This window comes from Oryzias latipes, chromosome 1 (genome assembly GCF_053564925.1).
Source record: "Oryzias latipes strain Hd-rR chromosome 1, Olatipes_Hd-rR_3.1".
Classification (NCBI taxonomy): domain Eukaryota; kingdom Metazoa; phylum Chordata; class Actinopteri; order Beloniformes; family Adrianichthyidae; genus Oryzias; species Oryzias latipes.
The window spans coordinates 31,127,154-31,147,164 of NC_136237.1; the positions used below are offsets into that span (position 1 = coordinate 31,127,154).

General features: G+C 39.2%; 2 protein-coding genes across 2 annotated transcripts; one reads left to right on the forward strand and one right to left on the reverse strand.

The window, feature by feature from the left end:
- Window positions 1–291: 291 nt before the first annotated feature.
- ppp2r2ca (protein phosphatase 2, regulatory subunit B, gamma a) lies at window positions 292–8,221 on the forward strand. Its single transcript, XM_078953748.1, has 10 exons — window positions 292–574; window positions 1,137–1,330; window positions 1,509–1,606; window positions 1,732–1,915; window positions 2,195–2,307; window positions 2,405–2,582; window positions 3,511–3,675; window positions 3,833–4,002; window positions 4,820–4,911; window positions 5,164–8,221. Exons 2-10 carry the CDS (start codon window positions 1,267–1,269, stop codon window positions 5,459–5,461), a joined length of 1,362 nt encoding a protein of 453 aa, XP_078809874.1. The 5' UTR covers window positions 292–574; window positions 1,137–1,266; the 3' UTR covers window positions 5,462–8,221.
- LOC144994774 (wolframin-like) lies at window positions 7,917–19,358 on the reverse strand. The gene is made up of 12 exons (XM_078953740.1): window positions 19,122–19,358; window positions 18,408–18,887; window positions 16,558–16,637; window positions 14,593–14,737; window positions 14,334–14,507; window positions 14,059–14,136; window positions 13,847–13,983; window positions 13,606–13,743; window positions 13,281–13,526; window positions 12,893–13,171; window positions 12,504–12,667; window positions 7,917–11,818 (listed from the first exon to the last, which is right to left on the reverse strand). The coding sequence occupies exons 2-12, from the start codon at window positions 18,880–18,882 to the stop codon at window positions 10,609–10,611; spliced, it is 3,126 nt and encodes a 1,041-aa protein (XP_078809866.1). The 5' UTR covers window positions 18,883–18,887; window positions 19,122–19,358; the 3' UTR covers window positions 7,917–10,608.
- Between the last annotated feature and the right edge of the window lie 653 nt (window positions 19,359–20,011).

Sequence of the window (20,011 nt, forward strand, 5' to 3'; positions counted from 1 at the left end):
GCAAAAACCAGTCAGAAGTTAGACCGTTAATTACTTTATTTAAAAAAAAAATTCTACAACGTCCCCACAAAATAATAATAAAATACCCATGGATGTCAAAAAATAAATAATACGTTTAATAATACTAACCCGAACAATACATTCAAATAAATACATACTTTTTATCTACATATTTTTTACGTAAAATAGTTATGGATGGTTGTTTTTAGGGAAGGCGCCCTCTGCTGGACGCTTCCTCTCCTCACCACCTGCAGTGGGCAGGCCCATCGCTGACAGCTGTTCCGTGATAGGCTGCTCCAGGAGGAGTCTGCCATGACACCGTGGATGCTGCACAGAAGCAGATCTACGGCATCAGCAGCCAGAGGTCCTCTATCCTCCTTTGCTATCCCTCTCTTTCTTCTCCTCCTTTTTGCCTCTCCTCCTCCTGCCACCACCCTTGCTCTGTCTTTTTCTGTTCCTTCCCCCCTCCGTCAGCGGACGTGCGCAGGCCTTTCACACTGCAGCAGAGGATCGTGTATATGCATCAGGAGCTGGAACAGCAGCAGCAGCAGCAGCAGCATCAGCAGGCGAACTGGTAGGTGTGCTGAGGCCTCCCTCCCTCCTTCTCTCCTTCCTGCAGCACAGGCAAGCCTCCACATTCTCCCTTGATCTCCGTCAAGGACTGTCTGATTGAGAAATGTGTTGGCATGTGTGCGTGCGTGTGTGTGAGAGAAAAGGACAGTAAGGTAGAGAAGAGGCATGGCTACCACACCCTGGGATCATTTATAACCACTGGTGCAGCTTCAAGGAGTGAATTGTCCTGAACTCACCCGTGTATGCATGCAGTAGCTCACGCAAAGATTAATTGTTGTGTGTTGGTTGATGATTTTCCCCTGTTTGGGTTTACTTTTTCAGCACCTATGTGTCCTTGCTGTCAGTGAGGGTCAAATGTGTCATTTAAATGTTACTCTTTTGCACGTTGTTTACCTTGTCTAACCCTAAACCTCGTCTTTGCTTTCCAAAGCTGTCCTCATCACCGTCCTTTTCATTTTCCCTCCTGAATCTCTCCTTTATGATTTCTCCAAACGCTCTCCGTCCGCCCTCTTCATCTCCCCTTTCACGACCTCTCCTCTCTCTCTGGCCGGCCGGTTCCCCAGGATGCCGTGCTTTAGGCCGCTCTGGTAGGCCCTAGCAGCATGGGCGGAGTCTGGGTGGGAAGAGAGATCACGGATTGGACCCTTCCTCTCAGGACGGGCGTGCTGGCGGGTCACCTTTCCTCAGCTTCAGATGGGCGAGGTCGCAGAGAGCCCCAAAATCAACCACACTTTTCTACGAGACTATGTCACTGAAGGTGCGTCCCTGCTGGCTCCGATCACAAACGTAGGATTAAAAAGCCTTGTTATGATTGCTTATTTGTAATGACACAGCTTCAGTTTTGCCCAATATCTACTCCTTTATCTTTTTCCAAATCTACTCTTAATCCAACATGTCGTCCCACTCAGTTTTAATTTTTCCCCCGGTTCTTGCAGCTGATGTCATCTCTACGGTGGAGTTCAACCAGACAGGGGACCTGCTGGCCACAGGGGATAAAGGTGGCAGAGTTGTCATCTTTCAAAGAGAGTCTGAGGTCAGGTTACCTGGATCACAGTCACAATTCCCTTTGCCTTAGCAGAGTTTTAGTTAAAAAAAAAAAAAACATACGTGCAGTAAATGTATTCACGTAAGGTTATGTCTTTCCTTCTCTTGCTTCAGTCTAAAGGGGAATCGGAAGAGACGGGGGAGACTGTAGACTCGGGGGAGTACAATGTCTACAGCACCTTCCAAAGTCACGAGCCAGACTTTGACTACCTGAAGAGTCTGGAAATAGAGGAGAAAATCAACAAGATCAGATGGCTGCCGCAGCAGAACGCCGCACATTTTCTCCTCTCCACCAACGGTGACACTCAATCTTCCAGCAAACCGTCTTTTTTTGTTGTACTGTTTTTTTTAAATAATCTTTTATCGTTAATTTGTTCTTTTTGCATTTGGGGCGCTTTTCAATATAATCCTGACACTGTCCTCTTAGTGGTAAATTGCAGAATTTATTTTTGGGGATTAAATCAGAGAATTGGAGTAGAATTTCTCAAAACCGTATCTTGCATGGTATAAATGTATTACGCAAGGTTTTTTCTATAAACTAAAAGCTCTTTTTGTGACTTTTGGATGTTTGTGACAGATAAGACCATTAAACTGTGGAAAGTGAGCGAAAGAGACAAGAGACCAGAGGGATACAACCTGAAAGATGAGGAGGGACGGCTTAAAGATATTTCTACCATCACTTCTTTGCAGGTAAATCAGTCTGCACTCCCCATAGAAGTTTCACCTTCAGTTTGTTGATAAAAAAAAGAAAATGTTTTCTTTCTTCTTTCACCTCTGCCCTTCAAAGGTCCCGGTGCTAAAGCCAACAGACCTCATGGTAGAAGTCCGTCCAAGGCGGGTTTTCTCTAATGGACATACGTACCATGTCAACTCGATCTCTGTTAACAGCGATGGAGAGACCTATTTGTCTGCTGATGACCTCCGTATCAACATGTGGCACTTGGGCATCACAGATCGTAGTTTCAGTATCCTTTACAACCAACATTAGCGTTGCCTTCATTTTTTAAAAGTATCGCTTTTGCTCGGAGAAACTCTTGATTATTTTTCTCAATTTTTTATGTGTATTCCTTGTCAGGTACAATCCTAATGAAAGGAAAATAGATGAACTCTCTAACTTTCTATAGCAGTTAGATTCTGATCAAACTTTGGTAAAAGAAATCTGCTTTTATTTTGTAAACTCAGTGTTCCAAAGATGCAAAAAAAAGGAATATAGTAATAGGAGCAAATAGACGAAGAAATCCTATGCACCGAGCTTTACTGCTGTTTAGCTTCCTAATAATTTGGTATGACTTCAACCTGGCATAGTTTGCAAACACTGTAATCAATTCAATTCAATTCCATTTTATTTGTAAAGCCCAAATTCACAACAACAGTCCTCTCAATGGGCTTTGTAAAGAACAAATTAACTATTATTGCCACTGCAGCCAAAATACTGCTAGGTATTTCAGAATTTATGCTATATTGCAAATACAAATAATGCATGAATAGTTTTGCATGTATGGAGCTCCAAAGTGTGTATTCAGCACAGGGTTTAGCAGTCTGCTCTGGCTGAATGTAGTGTTATCCGCTTTAAATGGAAGCTGACCTAGAAAATCAGAGAAGCATCTATGAAAGACGAGTTTAAATAATTTACTCAGCAGTTCTCTTTCTACTGAACCACGCAGGACTAAGACAAATAGAACAAAGAGAGTATGCATGGATATTTTTTGGCGGTGGATCATAACCTGGTTGCGTGAGGATGTAAACATCCCTTCAAAATCCTGCAGACTCACTCAGATGAATGGATGCACGTCTTACAGAATACCCACAGTAATACCCAGAATACCTAGTTCCCCTGTATCTATTTGGCAATCAATACATTTTCCACTTGTTTTCCTTGATGGTTCCTCTTAGACATTGTAGACATCAAACCCACCAACATGGAGGATCTGACGGAGGTGATAACAGCAGCAGAGTTTCACCCGCAACACTGCCACTTGTTTGTGTACAGCAGCAGCAAGGGAACCCTGCGCCTCTGTGACATGAGGGCCTCTGCGCTTTGTGACAAACACACCAAACGTGAGCATGCTGCTGAGATTATGAGCATAATAAATGTCGGTAGTATAAAAAAAAAGGTTAACATATATATATATATATATATATATATATATATATATATATATATATATATATATATATATATATATATATATTTTTTTTTTTTTTTTCTCTCCAGTTTTTGAAGAACCTGAAGATCCAGGAAACCGCTCATTCTTTTCAGAAATCATTTCCTCCGTGTCGGATGTCAAGTTCAGTCACAATGGCCGCTACCTGCTGACGAGAGATTACCTCACCGCCAAGGTTTGGGACTTGAACATGGAAAAAGGCCCTGTGGAAACATACCAAGTAAGATAGAACTGGATTTAACGCTTGTGCTCTTATTTTGTGTGAGCAGCATCAAAATCCAACCAAATCACGCTTAACCCGGTGGCAAGTCTCTATAATCGGGCAATTAAACACCACCACTGTCACATTTTTAAAAAAAACAACAAAACTTTGACATTTTCTAGTTTTTATCCATTTTATTGTTTTACAAATGATCTTTAAATGTCTCAGTGAACTGGCACCTAAACCTTTTGGGACTTTTATTTATAACTTAGAGACCTGCAATAGATCTACCAGAGCAGTCTAACACAAAAACTGTTAGGTTCCTTTTTTGCAAAGCTTCTTTTGCTCAAGTTGCGCTTTCTGTAAAAGGTGTGAGACTTTTAAATTTATTTTCAACGAATTTGAAGTCTGTGACCAGTTTTAGTCCTTTAAAGGAACAAAGAATAGGCTGTACCAGCAGCAGCGCCTCTCAATCTTTAGCCTTCTGATGTGTCTCTGTGGTTTTTTTTTATTGTTTTATGTAATTGTTAGCAATAATTTTTGTTTTGTATTTTCATTTTTGTTAGTCTAATTCTTGTAAATAAAAGCCTTTCTAGGAACAAATTAGTATTATGTATGTATTATGATATGGGCCTAGGACTGCTGCTGTGTAGTATGTCTATGTTTTTATATATGTCCCTATTCAATGAGATACATCAAATCATCTGATTGTTGCTTATTCTCCTGTTCAGTTGAACAAGAGCTGCAGCCCAAATTTGTCATTTCTTGCAGGTGTTTGGTGGATTTATCTAGGTCTCCCAAAGATGTAATAACTGTCTTTCTGCCACATCCACAGGTGCATGAATATCTGAGGAGTAAGCTGTGCTCCCTCTACGAAAATGATTGCATCTTTGACAAGTTTGAGTGTGTATGGAACAGCTCCGACAGGTGAGCAGCTCTAGGGAAACAGGATTTACTGCATTGTGAGTACAGCTGAAAGCAAAGTGTTTGGCTGAGTCTGTCGGATGCTACTTCCTGTGCCTCCGTAATGCCCGACCTCTGTCAATGTCTGATGTTTAAATCAATACCAGAGACAAGCTTTGTAGACTTATCGTCATTCTTCTTCTCCTCAGTTAGTCTTTTTTTCCCTCTGCCTTACTCAGCCATCCGCCTCACAACTTTATTTTTCTGACCCCCCAGCGTGATCATGACGGGTGCCTACAACAGCTTCTTCCGGATGTTCGATAGGGAGACGGGGCGAGGTGTGACGCTGGAGGCCTGGCGGGAGAGCAGCAAGCCTCGGGCTGTGCTGAGGACTCGGCGCGTGTATACCGGTGGTAAACGTCGTCGAGGCGACGTGGGCGTGGACAGCCTGGACTTCACCAAGAAAATCCTGCACATGGCGTGGCACCCGTCGGAGAATATAATCGCCATAGCCGCCACCAACAACTTGTACATCTTTCAGGATCGCGTAAACCCAGACACTCAAACACAATGACAAGAAAGGGAAGGAAGAAGGTGGCAGATGAAGGTTTTTTCTTGTCTGTCCAAAAAAAAAAGGAAAAATCACCTTAAAAACCTTTGAATGTAGGCACTTGAGAATGGCATGTGAAGATGGGAGTCTTTATTTCAAAGCCATGCTGTTTAACAACATCAAGATGTAGCCTTTTTGGATTTGAGTATCATAATGCAAGATTTTTTTTCATTAATGCTAAATTCTTCAGGATGGTGTTGGGGGTCCACCCTCAGGACATATTGTATCCAGAGTCAAGCATCCATGCACGCTCACACTCACTTAGATTCACCAACCACCGCAAAATGCATGTTTTTGGATGACGGGGAAGAGGCCGGAGTGCAAGAGGTGAAACCCAACAGTCAGAGGACGACATCGGACCCACTCACAGACCGATCTTGACATTTTTATTGAAGTTTCTTGATGGTCGACGCAGGTTAGATCCACTTTTTTTTTCAGCTCTGAGATAAATCTCTAGTGACTTTTCCTAATTTTTGAAGGAATATTTAGACAGTTTCCCACTGTAGGGAATTGAACGAGGTGCGGGGACACCTCTATCTGCAATGACTGAGCTGATGATAACACACCGTTACACCAGTCACTGATGTGCTCTCCTGCAGAAATGAACTGTGTGCTCGGTAGCATCAGGCGCTCATATTTGGGATAGCTTTGGGACTGAGGAGCACAGAGCACTTCTTCATCAAAGCGTTTTAAATGTGGAACATTCTTTAAAAAACAACATGTTTGTCTTCTTCTGATAGGCTACAACAGCTATATTCTCTCCTTCAGAGCAGTGCTCATGGAGGTTGCACGCTTTATTGGCCCACAGTCTCACTTTGCAATAAAAGCAGAGCAGCACAGTCTGCTTTAACACTTGAGATCTTCTACAGGAAACAACTTTCTTTTTACATTTAACTGTAAATACGTATTTATTTTTAAAGTGATTCCAGTTTGGGTCCCTGACAGACTTTTGTTTTGGCATTGCAATGATTGTGAGATCTAATTTATTAAACGGCTGTGCATTTCTGATATCTTGTGAAGCAATACCTAGATAGTTTTTGCTGGCTGTTAAAAAGGAAATGGGTAAATTGTTCACCAACAAATCACTTGTTTTGTGTCTTTGAAACCTGTATGTTGGATTGAATTTCTGTACGTCTGGAGTCTGTGTACTGTTTATGGTGAATAATTACACTTTAGGAAGGGAGCATCTGTTGCAAGGTCAATGGCTGAGACTGAGTACTGAATTAAAAAAAAGGACAGTTTATTTATAGTGTGTAAGCACATATTAAGGGATCTCACAATCAAGAAAACTTGCACATTGTTTATAAAGAAGTTCCTAAGTCTGACCTGTGTTTGGGTCTAATTCTAGTCAGAGATAGTTGTCGGTGCAATAACTCATGATGTACTTCACTCAAATGTTAAAACATTAAGGTTGTGAATTAATCATGCAAAATCACAGGATTTATTTACCACACAGTGTACCTCACAAAATTGAAAACACCACATGAAATGGATGTGCAGGTTTCCATGAACTGTGCGACAAGTTCTTTTAGTGCTTACAATGAATCATTTTGTTTTCAAGTGTCCTTGGTCCTGGTGGATTTAATGTGAGTCAAAGAATTAGAGCACAGGAAGAGCACATTTTATTTCCATCTCAATCTTTTCTTGGATTGGTGTTTTGGTTTTATTCAAAAAATAATTCGGAATAAAAATTCAGAATGAATTATTTACAGTTTCATTTTGAATTTAACTGCAGCAACTGGTATCAAATGACCCCAAATTAAGTTCCTGTTTGTTTCTGCTTCCCACAGACATACCAGATCTGTTGCGAAAAAAATACGGTAAATAAAAAAACTTGTCACTTATGGCATATATCATCAAAAGATTATCAGAATTTCAAGAAATCTCTGGGCGCATTGGTCAAAAACTATAATGGATTTTCTGTGATGTTAGTGCTCTGAGGTGGCAGCGTTTTAAAACTTGCTTTGATTATAGAACATTGCATGCAAGCCGTTTAAGAACATAAACTAAAGGTTGTTTACTTTTTGTGGCTAGGCCAAGGGGTTTTGTGGTTTTTCACATTTGGAGATGAGGAGGGAAAAAGATCATTGGAGGAAGGGCAGCACAGTTAGCTTGCTTGACCCTTCATAATCTGAAAACATGCAGCACATTTGGAAAGAAATAGCTTTTTCATAAATGATCCACCTCTCCCAATGACTGGTGAACTTGTAACCAGGTGCTTTAAAAAAAAAAAAAGAACAGTTTTCAAACTTTTTAAAGCTTTTTTCTGTTGTTAAATTCAAAATAAGTCAAAATTTTTTTTGAAGACAAGGTGAAATGTCTCTCCTTCAATGTGACATCTGTATTTGTGCCTAAGGTATTCCCACTTTTTCTGAATTTATGTCTAGGAAAAGATGAATTGATCATGATGGCCCCTCCATTTGTTCTGAAGTTTATCTTTACTTTCTTGAATGTACATACATTGGTTTAACAGAGTACAACAATAAACATGAAAACCCACAACAAAACTGTTAACAGCAGAAAGAAGGTTTTTGCCAGCTGTAATCAAACCCTCATCGTTGTCTTCCACTAATGGACAAGGATGTTTGATTTAGATTCACAGCAGCAGCATGCCATTACTCAGTGCTACTATCAAACTTTTAAAAAGACCTACATTACAAAGACAACTTAAATGAGATGGATGAAAAGAATGTGCATTAATAAAACAGAATATGATACATGAAACATGTGTGTTAGGAATTTTTTAATGCAATTTTTGTTCCTCTGCAGCTGTTGACAACACTCACGTTTGTACTTTTCTTTTCTTATTTTGCAATTTTAGAATGGACAAATTAGTCTTTATAGTCATAAGAAATAATTTTAAATTCCAGAGTGCAGCAGTTCAGCCATCAAAACAGTTCTTTTCCAGAGTTTAAAGGGTTTACATCTATTCATAAGTCTTTCAGAATAAACTATATTCTTATATATGATAATATTTTACCATTGGCTAACCAAAGAATGATTTTTTTCATGAAGTATGAGTTATTTTTGCAAGCTTATTTTCTTACGCGGAAGTAAGACGACTCGATCTCTGAGGCCTTTTGCTCCTTGTGGGTGCCGCTCATTTCATAACCACAAAATAACCCTTGTGCTATCCTAGGCACTTTAAGATTGGGAGTAGGGTCATCTAGATCCACTAGACAGTGGGCTGAACGTTTTTCTTCAATGATTTGTGATCTTCACTGGTGTCCATGGATTACATGAAATCCTCTTCACCTTTATCCACCTTTGTCATGGTAGGGATGACATGTCAATGTAAGGATCGGGTCATCTGGACCTCATAGGATAGCACAAGGGCTAGAGCCGACCTCAGCAGCGTGTTTACCTGTCACGCATGAAAACAAACATCTGAACTTTTACAAAGATGGATGTGCATATTGTGCAAAAAAAAACAAAGAAAGCGTTTTGCTTCTCATGGCTAGCTCTGCGGAGAAAATGGTGTGTGTTAAGTTGGGGACGTTGCTGGCAGTGCGGACTCTTCCTTGAAGGGGCTGTTCCTAACTTTGTGATGTCACTGTGATCCCACTCATTCTCCCGGGGTGGGAGGGGCTGGTGCTCAGCCAGCAGCCGGGTTTACTCAGGAATACTCAGAGATGCACGAACGGATCACAATACCACTTTGAGGTTGTTTTTCGTGAGACATTACCGTTTTGATACACTTAAAAGTTTAAAAAAGTTGATTTTGCATGATGTAGGCCCTTTAACACTTGTGCTATCTTAGATGATCTCACCCTTGCATTGACGTGTTCTCCCTACCATGACAAAGGTGGATAAAGGTGGAAAGATTACATGTAATCCATGGACACCAGTGAAGATCACAAATCATTGAAGAAAAAAGGTTCAGAGCACTGTCCAGTGGGTCTAGATGACCCAACTCCCAATGTTAAAGTGCCTAGGATAGCACAAGGGTTAAAGATTGATATCTGTGTTTTAAAGTTATCTTTTTGATTTGACCTTTGTTCCGTATTTAGTCATTTTTTCCGGTAAAATAAATTTTCATAGAAATTGCAAACTTTTTTTAATTTGGAAAGCTGTTAAATCTTTGTCAGCATGAGACACCTAAGGAAAAATAAATGAAAAAGTATAAGACTACTATACTTTCTGTGTTTTTGTATGGAAAAGCCTGTTTGAGTTGTTTTTTTTTAGTTGTTCAGCCGAACCTCTGCAACCATTTAGTATTGTTTGTGATTTAAAAAATATAAATGAAAAAACTTTATTTTTTTACACTGGGAAAGCAAACCTAAAAAAAGCAATGCCTTGCAGCATGGACAACAGCTTAAGTTTGCAAATATTAGTTTTTAAGTGTTTCAAAATGTGACCAAACGTCAGTGGTATTGGAACAGCTCATGAGGAACCACCCTTATTCAAGGGATCTTAACGTTGAAATCATTAGAAATGCAAAATATTCAACCTTATCTTGGATTTCAGAGGTAAATAGGATGCATTTCTCTGCAACTACCTCCCTCAGTCCCTCAAACTGTAGTCTACTTGTGTAAGAAAACTTGAAACAAAAAAGAAACAATTGTTCTATTGATCCAAATTTGATCAATATATCCTAAAAAAAGGAACATTTTCATGACTGCTTTTTATTCGCTGTCACGTTTTAAGATCTTCATTTAAAAATGATGGTGACTTAAAAATGGTTTGACTTTTAAATTTTGTATTGGTGTCTTTGTTTTTGGTTCATGACCTCATACTAAGGTGTACTGAGCCCAAATGATTTAACTTTTGTCCCTTTTAAATTTTTTTAAAATTGTATTTACATCTTTTAACAGAAAATGCCTTTTCCCCCCTTTATTTCTGCAAACCTTCAACCTGTTTAATTCATTTTAGGGCGTTTGGCAGCATTTATTTTATTGTTTGGCATAATTGAAACTCAAGTTTTCCTTGTATTTCTGTAATCTCTGATTGGTTTAAAGAATAATAACAATAAATAATAAAAGTAAACAATATCTTTTAAATCTTAATGTGCTCAGTTTCCAAGCAATATGATAAGATGTTTATCATAATAACATTATGAGAAAAAGGCTCAATTTATGAAGGGAATTCATTCAAGTCTTTCTTTTCCTTTTTTAAGCAGATATATTTGCAGAAAGGAATGGTGAAAAGAAAAAGTCAAAAGCAAATTTTAGGGCTTTCATGGTGGTGCGCCTCCAGTTCCTTTCTATCTTTACTTGCCTGCCCCCATTCCACCCTGAAGAAACACAGTCCAGACAGTGAATAGCTTTCAACTCAAAGGCTGGAGCTCTCGCTCCTAGACGGCCCTCCAGTTTAGTGCTAAACTCCACCACGTTACCTGGCTTTAGATTCAGCAGAACTTGTCTAAACTCATGACTGGCCATTAGAATGATATCCCTGGCTGCGTCTTCTGCCTGTGCGCTTCCCTCTCGGATCATTCCCAGCGTCACCTCGAATCTGTATTTGTCGAAGCGCTTGACGTGGCAGGTGTGCTTGGCTAAAGCCTTTATTTGGCATAACTCTTCCTCCTCCTGCATTTGAAGCAGTGCGTGCAGAGGAACTGTTTCTGATACTGAATTTGCATCCTCCTCCCCCTTCTCCTCCATGGCCACAGAAGTTCGATTTGTCACCACAGGACTTCTTGGCTCACATTTGGGATATGTTTCACCATACAAGCAGCTCATCCAGTCTCCCATGAACACCGGCAGCATGTTGATGACAGACTGCGCTCCATTTTCTGTCTCGGCCACTCTGACATGTCGAAAACGTCCGGTCCAGGTCACTCTGTGGCCATACAGGTGACTACAGAAGATTTGTGTTTGGGCCATGCCTTTGGTTTCCCACGCTGGGGGCCCACAAACCTGACTATACTGACTCCAAGTCAGAGTGGAGTTGTATACCTTTTGCCCCTCTGAATGGTACACATAGATCGAGGAGAACAAGATCACCATGGATATGCAGAGTAAGATCAACTTGACGGGGCCTCTGTGCGTCAGGGAGCGGAAGACATCCAGGATAGAGGTGCTAAACCGAGTCCAGAGCCGTAGAGTGACAGGGAGGGCGCACACCACCAGAGTTACTATCATCTTTGTCAGTTCCAGCCCTAGGAACCACTTGACCATTTGGATGAAGAGCATGGTGGCCAGGCCAAAGGCCAGAATGGGCAGCGCAAACAGGAAGAGAAAGTAAGCCACACAGGTGCGGATTAACCCCACTGCAGAGGAGTTCTGGAGGAGGACCACGGAGAATTCACACCACATGAAGCAAACCAAGTAGGGAATCAGGACACAGTATGTTCCATGGAAACCACGCGTTCTTGCCATACTGATGCCGGATTTGGGGGTAAGGATGCAAAAAAAAAAAAAAAAAAAAAACATCCATGTGACAACACATTAAAAAAAGTCATATAGATGATCTATGTTTAAAGACCCACTCCAATGAAATTCATGTTTTGGGTGTTTTCAACATGTTCTTGTGGCATTTGTCTAGTGATGGCGAAAGAAAATTAAGATTTAAATTGCATTTCTGAGTATTTGGGTATTTCTTTATTCAAATTGTGGTGAATCAGGAGCAGACGAAAAAAATTGAAAACGCCTGAAGTTGTTACCTAGAAACTACATTTAACAGGGTACAAGCTCCCTGCTCTGTTCCAATCCAATGCCTCCTCTTCATTTTCCTTGTCCGAGCTGGAATCGGGCTCAAAACTGTACGGCTGGATTGCATCAGTATTGCTTGCTGGTTTTGTTACACCGGTAAAATTAGGTTGGGGTTGTGAGGGGTTGTAAGCTAGTGAAAAGCGTGTAAACAGATGGGTGACAGGAAGTGGGGCAGACCTACTCAAATTTCTGATGAACTACTGTCGCTCTGCAGAAACTATCCCCTAGAAAATGACAGTCTTTTTTTTTGGCTAAAACACCATATTTATAAGTAAAAGACTACTAGAAACACTTTGAAATAAGCTCAAAAGATGATTGGAATGGGACTTTAAAGTATAGTGAACTTCACTCACCTGAAAAACAGACAGAATAGGTAAACATACAGGATACAGGGAAGACTGAGCTTCAGAACCACAGATTTCCCAAGGGGCAGAATGCTGAAAGTGTGTCCCAGGAATCGAAGTGCTGTCATGTTCTCTGGCAGTAACTGCGTCAGGCCACACAGATTTGATAAGACCTGCATTGCAGAAATGTATTTTTTTAAATTTACGACTTTTCAAATTGTTTGTATCCAAAATGTCAAGTTTTGTATTGTATTTTGTATACGTTTGTTTTTAAAAAGTGATTTGTAATTCATTGCACTTTTAACAACTTTTACAATCTTTTGCAAATATCCAACATGTAAGAATGTCTGTAATTTAAATAACGCTTGAGACATCCTTTGATCTCTCTTGTTGTGTACCTCTATGAACAACGCCTGGCGTGCATATGCTGCTGCGGTGGGGCTGAGGCTGTTGTAGCTCACTGCGGTGAAGAAGATGGCCACGGTGGAGAGTTCAGAACATGGAATCCATTTCTTATCAGCGACGGGGAAGGAGAAAATGACAAAAAAGACAGAAAAGATAAAATAAAGGTATGGTTCAAGGTTGTTCCAGCCAAAGTTGGTTTCTGCTTGCTCAACGTCAAGGCTGGGTTCGAAGCGAGTCAGCAGAGATGTCAGAGCTCGAAAGTTCTCCCAAGCCTGAAAAAAGGATGCAGTTGATCAGTGATTTGGATGTTTGAAGTCAAATGTCTACGTACACGTGTTGGCAATCAATATTAAACGCAAAAAGATGAGAGAAAATCTTCACCTTGCTACTTTGGAAAACTCTCAGAGTGCAAATGATCATGGAGATGAAGGAAAGGTAGAAGACAAGCAGAGGGATGACAAAAGCAAACAGGTCAACGGTGAGGTTGCTGATGATGAAGAAGAAGATGAGAGCGTTGACGTGTTGTGTGGGGATGATGGTGCTCAGCCACTGCACGCCTGCCCGCGATGCCCAGTCAATCAGGTGCTCCTTCATCTCAACAACGACATGCAGAGGATACTGGAGCAGCTGATGAGAAGCATCACAGGAACATTTAGAACCCATGAACTTAAATGCGGAGGACATTTTAAAATCAAATTGATAACACCATTAAGCGTGATTTCATGTCCATGGCCTTTTTAATGGCTCCGCTCTGCTTAGTATCCAGCATCATCCCACTACATCCAAAACTCCAGTAGCTTTTGTGGACCTTCTTGTAACCTGTTGGGACCGTCTCAGTCTTGCTCTTTAAAACACAACAACGCAGACAAGAACCTATTCAGAACTGCATATCTGCACACAGTCAAACGATAACAATTCTGAAAATCCATTCATCTGTACGAACTTACCTCCCTCCCAGTGTCTCGGGGTGCAAGACTTTCGGTATTTGCAGCAGGCTGGCTTTTTTCAGAAGCAGATGGGACAATACCTTGTGCATACTTTTTTGTCATCTCAACAAAATCATCCAAGTCCACCAGCTGGTTTGCTAAACATGGTAAAGTAAACAATTGTGAAAAAGAACAACTGCATTGTGAGTCTTACTCTAAGTCTTTGTACCTACAGTCATTGCTGACCATGCTCTCCAACACTTTCTGAGTCTGGCCGGAAGTTGGGACAGAAATGTTCTTTACACCATCCCCTATTGATGAGAATGACCACAGCATACAACAATTATAGGTTAGGGTTCTTGCACAACGTATATTATGTTTTAACCAAGACAGCTGAATCAAAGGATGACACAGAACTCAAAGTAGGTTAGAAAATATATTTTTGCTGTTTTTTCGAGAAAAACACTGGATGTGGTGCAGGAGGCATCTTCAGACACATTTCTCCTACCTGGAACCGCATTGACCTGGCTGACATTTTTCAGCATCTCAGAAACAGCCACTTTTTTCTTCTTGTCAGGGTTGAGCCTCCAGTACATCATCATGGCCGCTTTTCGAACAGCCAGCTCAAACTTACTCTCTGTTGACAACGTGCGCACATCAGCTTCATTTTCAGGAGTGATTCCTGGTAAAGATGGAGAACTGTGCTTGAGCTGTTTCTTTAAACACTCACACGCAGAGATGTGTGTGATAAATGTCACAAACTAGACCTTTCTTTTTGACCCAGCAGCGTCGGAGGACTCTCGCTGCACCCTTTCTCCCCTGCTTGGCAGCTTTAATTAACCAGTTTACAGCCAGGCGGTTATTTACTTCGGTGTCTTTTTCTTCAGCAAGAATCAGGTAGTGTTGGCCTAGCTGTAATAACAGCAGAAAGGATAATGGTTCTCATAAGGTCAAAGTTTAGCCTAAGAAAAAGCCATAGCTTTGTATCTGATTCAAGTGTAACCAGAATGTAACAGAATGTTTATGTTTTTTTAATCTAAATCTTATTACTTCAAATATTTTTTATTGCTGAACAATTCCAAGACTCTCAAAGGCTTAATGTAATAAATTAAAAAAAACATAAATTTACAACAAATCTGGCGAGTTAGCTGTATTTTTTATGTTTATGTAAAGGATGTAAGGATGAGAGGAAACTTGTAAAAATAACATGGAAAAAAAACACTTTAATTGAAGTTCATTGGAAGGTTTTCTGAATATATTGTCGACTTTTACAACTACAACTTTTTGTAATATTTTTAACTTATAAATATGTGTGTCAGGATTTGATTAAAATTTATATTCAAAAATGTTAATTTTTTAAATAATAAATAATCCAAACCAATACCAAAGAAGACTGACAAAAGTTTAAAGTAATAAATAAAGAAATACACATTTAAATAAATCTGGCAAGATAGCAAAATTTTTCAATAGCCAAGAGAAAACTTGCAAAAATAAAATGAAAATTAACATTTCAATTTAAGTCATTTGAGGGTTTTTTAGATATCTTGTCAAATTCTTTCTTTTTTGTTTTGCAATATTTTATCTAAAAATATATATGTCAGGATGCATTTATTTAAGACGTTTTATTTAAAAAATGTAGTCTTTTTTAAACCAAAAGTTTGAGTCAAGGAAAAATGTTTATTGCTGAACAATTCCATTAAAGACCTCAAAGTAATAAATAAAAACATAGCAAGTTATTAGTATTTCTTTATGTTTATGTAAAGGATGTAAAAATGAGAAGAAAAAATAAAAGGAAAAAAATATTTACATAACATTTTGTCTTCTACGAATAAAACTAAAAATCTTGTTTTTCTTTTATTGCAATATTTTTTACTTATAATTATGGACATCAGATTTAAACCTGAAACAGTTTTGAAGCAGAATCACATTTCCTAGATCCAGAACTTGGATAAAATATGAACAATAGGTTTTCAAAACTTTTGACATCACCTAAAGTACTTTTTAATCAAAGTAATTCATCAATAATCTAGTTATTGAACAACTGCCATTAACAACTAACAAGTGATATGAGAACTCTGACAGCTTACTCTGTGAGAGCACTAAGGCAGCTCCAGCAGATCATTGCACATTACACAGTTTTCATGTGGACACATGAATAGAAATGTATTAGAAAACCGTCTTCCTGAATGCATCTCTGTGTGGGGTGACAAACAGGGGCAGCTGAAGCCCTTAGACTCGTATCAGATGTCTGTTTTCTAATCTTAACCCCATTGCTCATTTCTTGCATACTCACAATCAATTGTGTGCGTTTGCTTCTGCATAAAAATTAAGTCCAGAAGTTTGTCGAGCTGTAAAATATTAGGAAACCACCGAAAACGATACCACATTGAGAAAAATTAACGCTGTTAGCTGGTGCAGAAATACATTTTTTTATTTCTTAAAATATATTGAATTTAACATTTAGTCTGTAGTGGTTAGACATGAAGCTGCATAATGACACATCCGTAAATTCATATTCTCAGAGTTTGCGTGTCTTAAAAGTAAAATCCATCTCCTGGAGATCCTTTGCATTTGCATATTTCCTTTTTAATAAATAAAGCGTGAGAAACAAACTGTCCCTTAAATGCTCCAAAAACACGGTGGAAGTTTTGGTTATCATCTTAAAATGAAGTGAGCCAGACTGAGAAATAACCATATGTACCAGATACCAGATGTCCAAATTTGTTACTCACCAGGGTCTGAGCTCTTGAATCACCCCCCTTGGCCTTCTCCTCCAGCTGCTCCACACTCTGCTCTTCATCTTGCTCTTCATCTAATAGACCAAAAGACAATCTATTTTTAAATCAGCGTACACATCTCTCTCTGTAAGATAGGTTTAGTGCATCTCAGTTTTGCCTTTTAAGCCTAATTAGTTTACAGTCTGCAGTGGTTTAGCCCCACTTGATCATTTAACTGCATCCTGAGCAAAGCAAACACTCAGGGATACGTGGGGTCGATCCATCTGAAGAGCATTCTGAGACCAGAACAGCAGGATCACGCAAACTGCTCTGCAAATGGGGTTTTACTGGAGAAATGTACAAGCTGCTATAAACACGTCCTGCAAAAAACAATTGTGCAAAGTTATGAAAGGTTTTGATCCAACAAAAAAACAATATTGTAAGTGTTCATCCTCAAAACAGCAGATGGAGGTTTCACACTAAGTGTGCTCCATACATGTCACATTTTCATGAATGGAATGGTCAAAAGTATGGATAAAGGGAAGTGGAGGCTTCACTGCTTTGCTCAAAAAAGCAAAACGATACAAAAAGATGCCAAAACTACTTCAGATTAGTTTAGACTTAGCTGGAATCATAGTTCACATGTTGATAGTTTATGGAACTGCATCTGAAAAAACTGCAAGTGAAGTGACAAGCTGTCATCTGAACTCAGTGTGTAACACAACCATCCATTATTGAATAAACTGCTGACAGTTTTAGTCTATTTGAGAGTAATACATTGTTTTTATTTACTTACAACAGACAACAGAGCAAATAAAAGTGACTATTTTCATGTAATTAGGGTTGAGTTAGGGTTAGGGCTTGGGTTAAAATATGTGCCCATCACTGCAGTGATGTGCATTTTGGCCCCATGGATTTTGTGACGCCAATATGAATATTAATTAATCCTTCAGTTTTGGCCCTTGGTCGTATGTAAATCGGGGCGAATAACATCGCCCATAACATGTTAGAGAAAAAAGACAAAAAGCAACAACAATGAGGGGTTACCACCCTTTGTAAACATCTCTTTAATAACAATGTTGTAGCTACAATTTTTGTATAAGATAACAATAATTGCTGGTACTGATGCATTGTGAGGCCAATTTGATGAAATATTTTCTAATAGAAATTGTGTGTCAACTTAAGAAGGTACAAGATTGCTGTTGAGGATTCCTCGCTATAACAGAAGTTAAAATGTCTACAGTTTATTTGGATTACACCCTGTTTTTCTAATCAAAGCATGCAAATAAAATTACTTTTTCTATTACATACATTCTTAACGTCACATTTTTTTGTTTTTGTTTTTAGTTCTAGTTTTAGCCTGTGTCATAAATCAGAGACATAAACACAGCAAAATCATTTCGTTTAAACAGGAAGGTTATGAATCAAAATAAAATGAATCATGAGATACTTAGATTCATTACAGTCATAAACTTGATTTAACATCAAATGTCAGATCTAAATATTTGAGATAAATCAACTCATCACTGTTGGTATTTGTGAAAAACTAGATAAACTACAACAAAAGTGAACCTTTTGAAATAAAACTTCAATGTAAGAATTTTTTTTAAAAATTAAGTAGCAGACTTTGGAGTTTGTTTCTTCTCACAGCAGTGCAGGCAAAGGTGATGAGCTGAGATTAAACTGACCTTGCTATCCAATCACAAGATATTCGAGCATTTACGTGTTTATGGGTTTTTGTTTTGTGCTTAATTTAGTGCCAACAAATCCCTTATGCATGAGAAAACTAATTTGACTGATGTTTTTTTGTCTTTTTTTTCTCAAAGTGAGATCCACCAAAATGAGAAATGAAGCAGTGTTCTTACCGTCTTCTTCGTCACTGACGTCCTCTGCTTCTGCTTTTCTAATTCGTTCCTGAATTATCACCTGCTTGGCCACGGAGGCAAAAGTGCGTTTTGGAGGAGCAGACGCTGCCATGGAAGCAGGCGCAGGTGCAAAAGAATGTGGATCTTTTTGTGTGTTACAGACTGATGAGGAGGAGGGAGCACTTAACTCGGAAGAGGTTGATATCCTGGAGGTTTGAGGGGTTGAGACATTGGGAGAAATAGCAAAAGATGTCTGGTTTGAAGAAGGGGAGGATGGTTTAGAGGAAACAACGCTGGATGGGATTTCTGTGGACACAGATTTGGGATTTGAATTTAAAGTCTTAGCTCCAGAGATGGTTGGGTTTCTTTCCATACTGGAATCTGACAGAGATGGAGCAGCACTGAGTTTGCTAGACTTGGGGGAAGGTCTTTTCAGGTCAGACAGTGACTCCTGAGATGATAAATCCTTTTCCATAGCTCCTAGAATTAAAAATGTTTGATAATTTTAGTGAAAAGCAATTGGATAGTTCTATCTGGATCCCTTAAGTTTACTAATGTATGTAGCAAAAGCAGTTCAAATGATAGCATCCAAATAATGTAGTTGAGATTATTTAAAACAACATGAGTGATCAGATACAAAGCCCGTCAGGTTGTCTCAAAGTTTCAAAGGAATATATAGCCTTACATTGAATCACTTTGGATTAACAGTCTTACCTAAAGGTGGAACAGTGTGTTGCCCAGATCTCTGAACTTCATCCAGAGCAAACCACTTACTGCTCTAGAAAGCACCAAACCTTTAGCTGCGAAAGAAACCCCATTGAAGAAAAAGAAGGAGAAGAATAAAAGGCAAAATTTCCTCAAGATTTTAGCATTGCAAAGCAGCCCGTTAAACTGTTGATTATTCCATGCTGGGGTTCAGTTTGCTCCAGACGGCTGCAGGAAACCAGAGATGCACACTTGCTGCTGTCAAGCTCTATAAACACCGCAGAGACTCTGACACGCTCTCCAAAAATAGACTCCATGTTAAATGGCCGGTAAAGAAGGAATTTATCTTGCTGACAATTGTACAGCGTCTCAGACAACAGCCACATTTACTTGCTTTCTTTTACTTTTGAGGTAGTGCTTACCGAATTTAGATGTAATGGCAACAAAAAAGCGCTTTACCGAAGTTTTACAGTACAATTAAAAGCACTTCTGGAGAACAAAAAAAGAAAAACCACTTATAAAGAAACTTACAAAAACAAATGAATAATGCAGGAAAACTGAATTACAAAAAATCCTTTAAGTCAGCATTTACTCATTAAACTAGGTTTCCCTGCAAGCCTTTGGAAGTAGTTTTATGATCAGGAGTTGCTTCATTTGCTTTTTTGAAATTAACTTGCACTGTCTAGCAGCTGAACAAACAGATTAGAGCTGAAGGCCTCCTGCGTTGGTCAGAGTTGGACAGAGTATATGGAAGCAGGGCAGCAGGAGCGGAGCTGTTAAAGTCGGGGGTTATGAATCTCCTGACACACGAGGTGTATAATTGTATAAAACCCTTTTGTATTTGAGGCTAAACTTTATCTATATTACCAGTAATTAATTGTGTATATTTTTGCTTCATT

Excerpts from the sequence above, each read along its gene's own strand:
- LOC144994774 (XM_078953740.1), bottom strand. The coding sequence starts at position 18,882 with ATGGAAAAGGATTTATCATCTCAGGAGTCACTGTCTGACCTGAAAAGA. Across the intron at positions 14,738-16,557 it reads ATTCAAGAGCTCAGACCCTG|CTAGGCCAACACTACCTGAT; the intron begins GTGAGTAACAAA and ends CTGTTATTACAG. Across the intron at positions 13,527-13,605 it reads ACATGAAATCACGCTTAATG|CTGCTCCAGTATCCTCTGCA; the intron begins GTGTTATCAATT and ends GCTTCTCATCAG.
- ppp2r2ca (XM_078953748.1), top strand. The coding sequence starts at position 1,267 with ATGGGCGAGGTCGCAGAGAGCCCCAAAATCAACCACACTTTTCTACGA. Across the intron at positions 2,308-2,404 it reads CTACCATCACTTCTTTGCAG|GTCCCGGTGCTAAAGCCAAC; the intron begins GTAAATCAGTCT and ends TGCCCTTCAAAG. Across the intron at positions 4,003-4,819 it reads GCCCTGTGGAAACATACCAA|GTGCATGAATATCTGAGGAG; the intron begins GTAAGATAGAAC and ends CCACATCCACAG.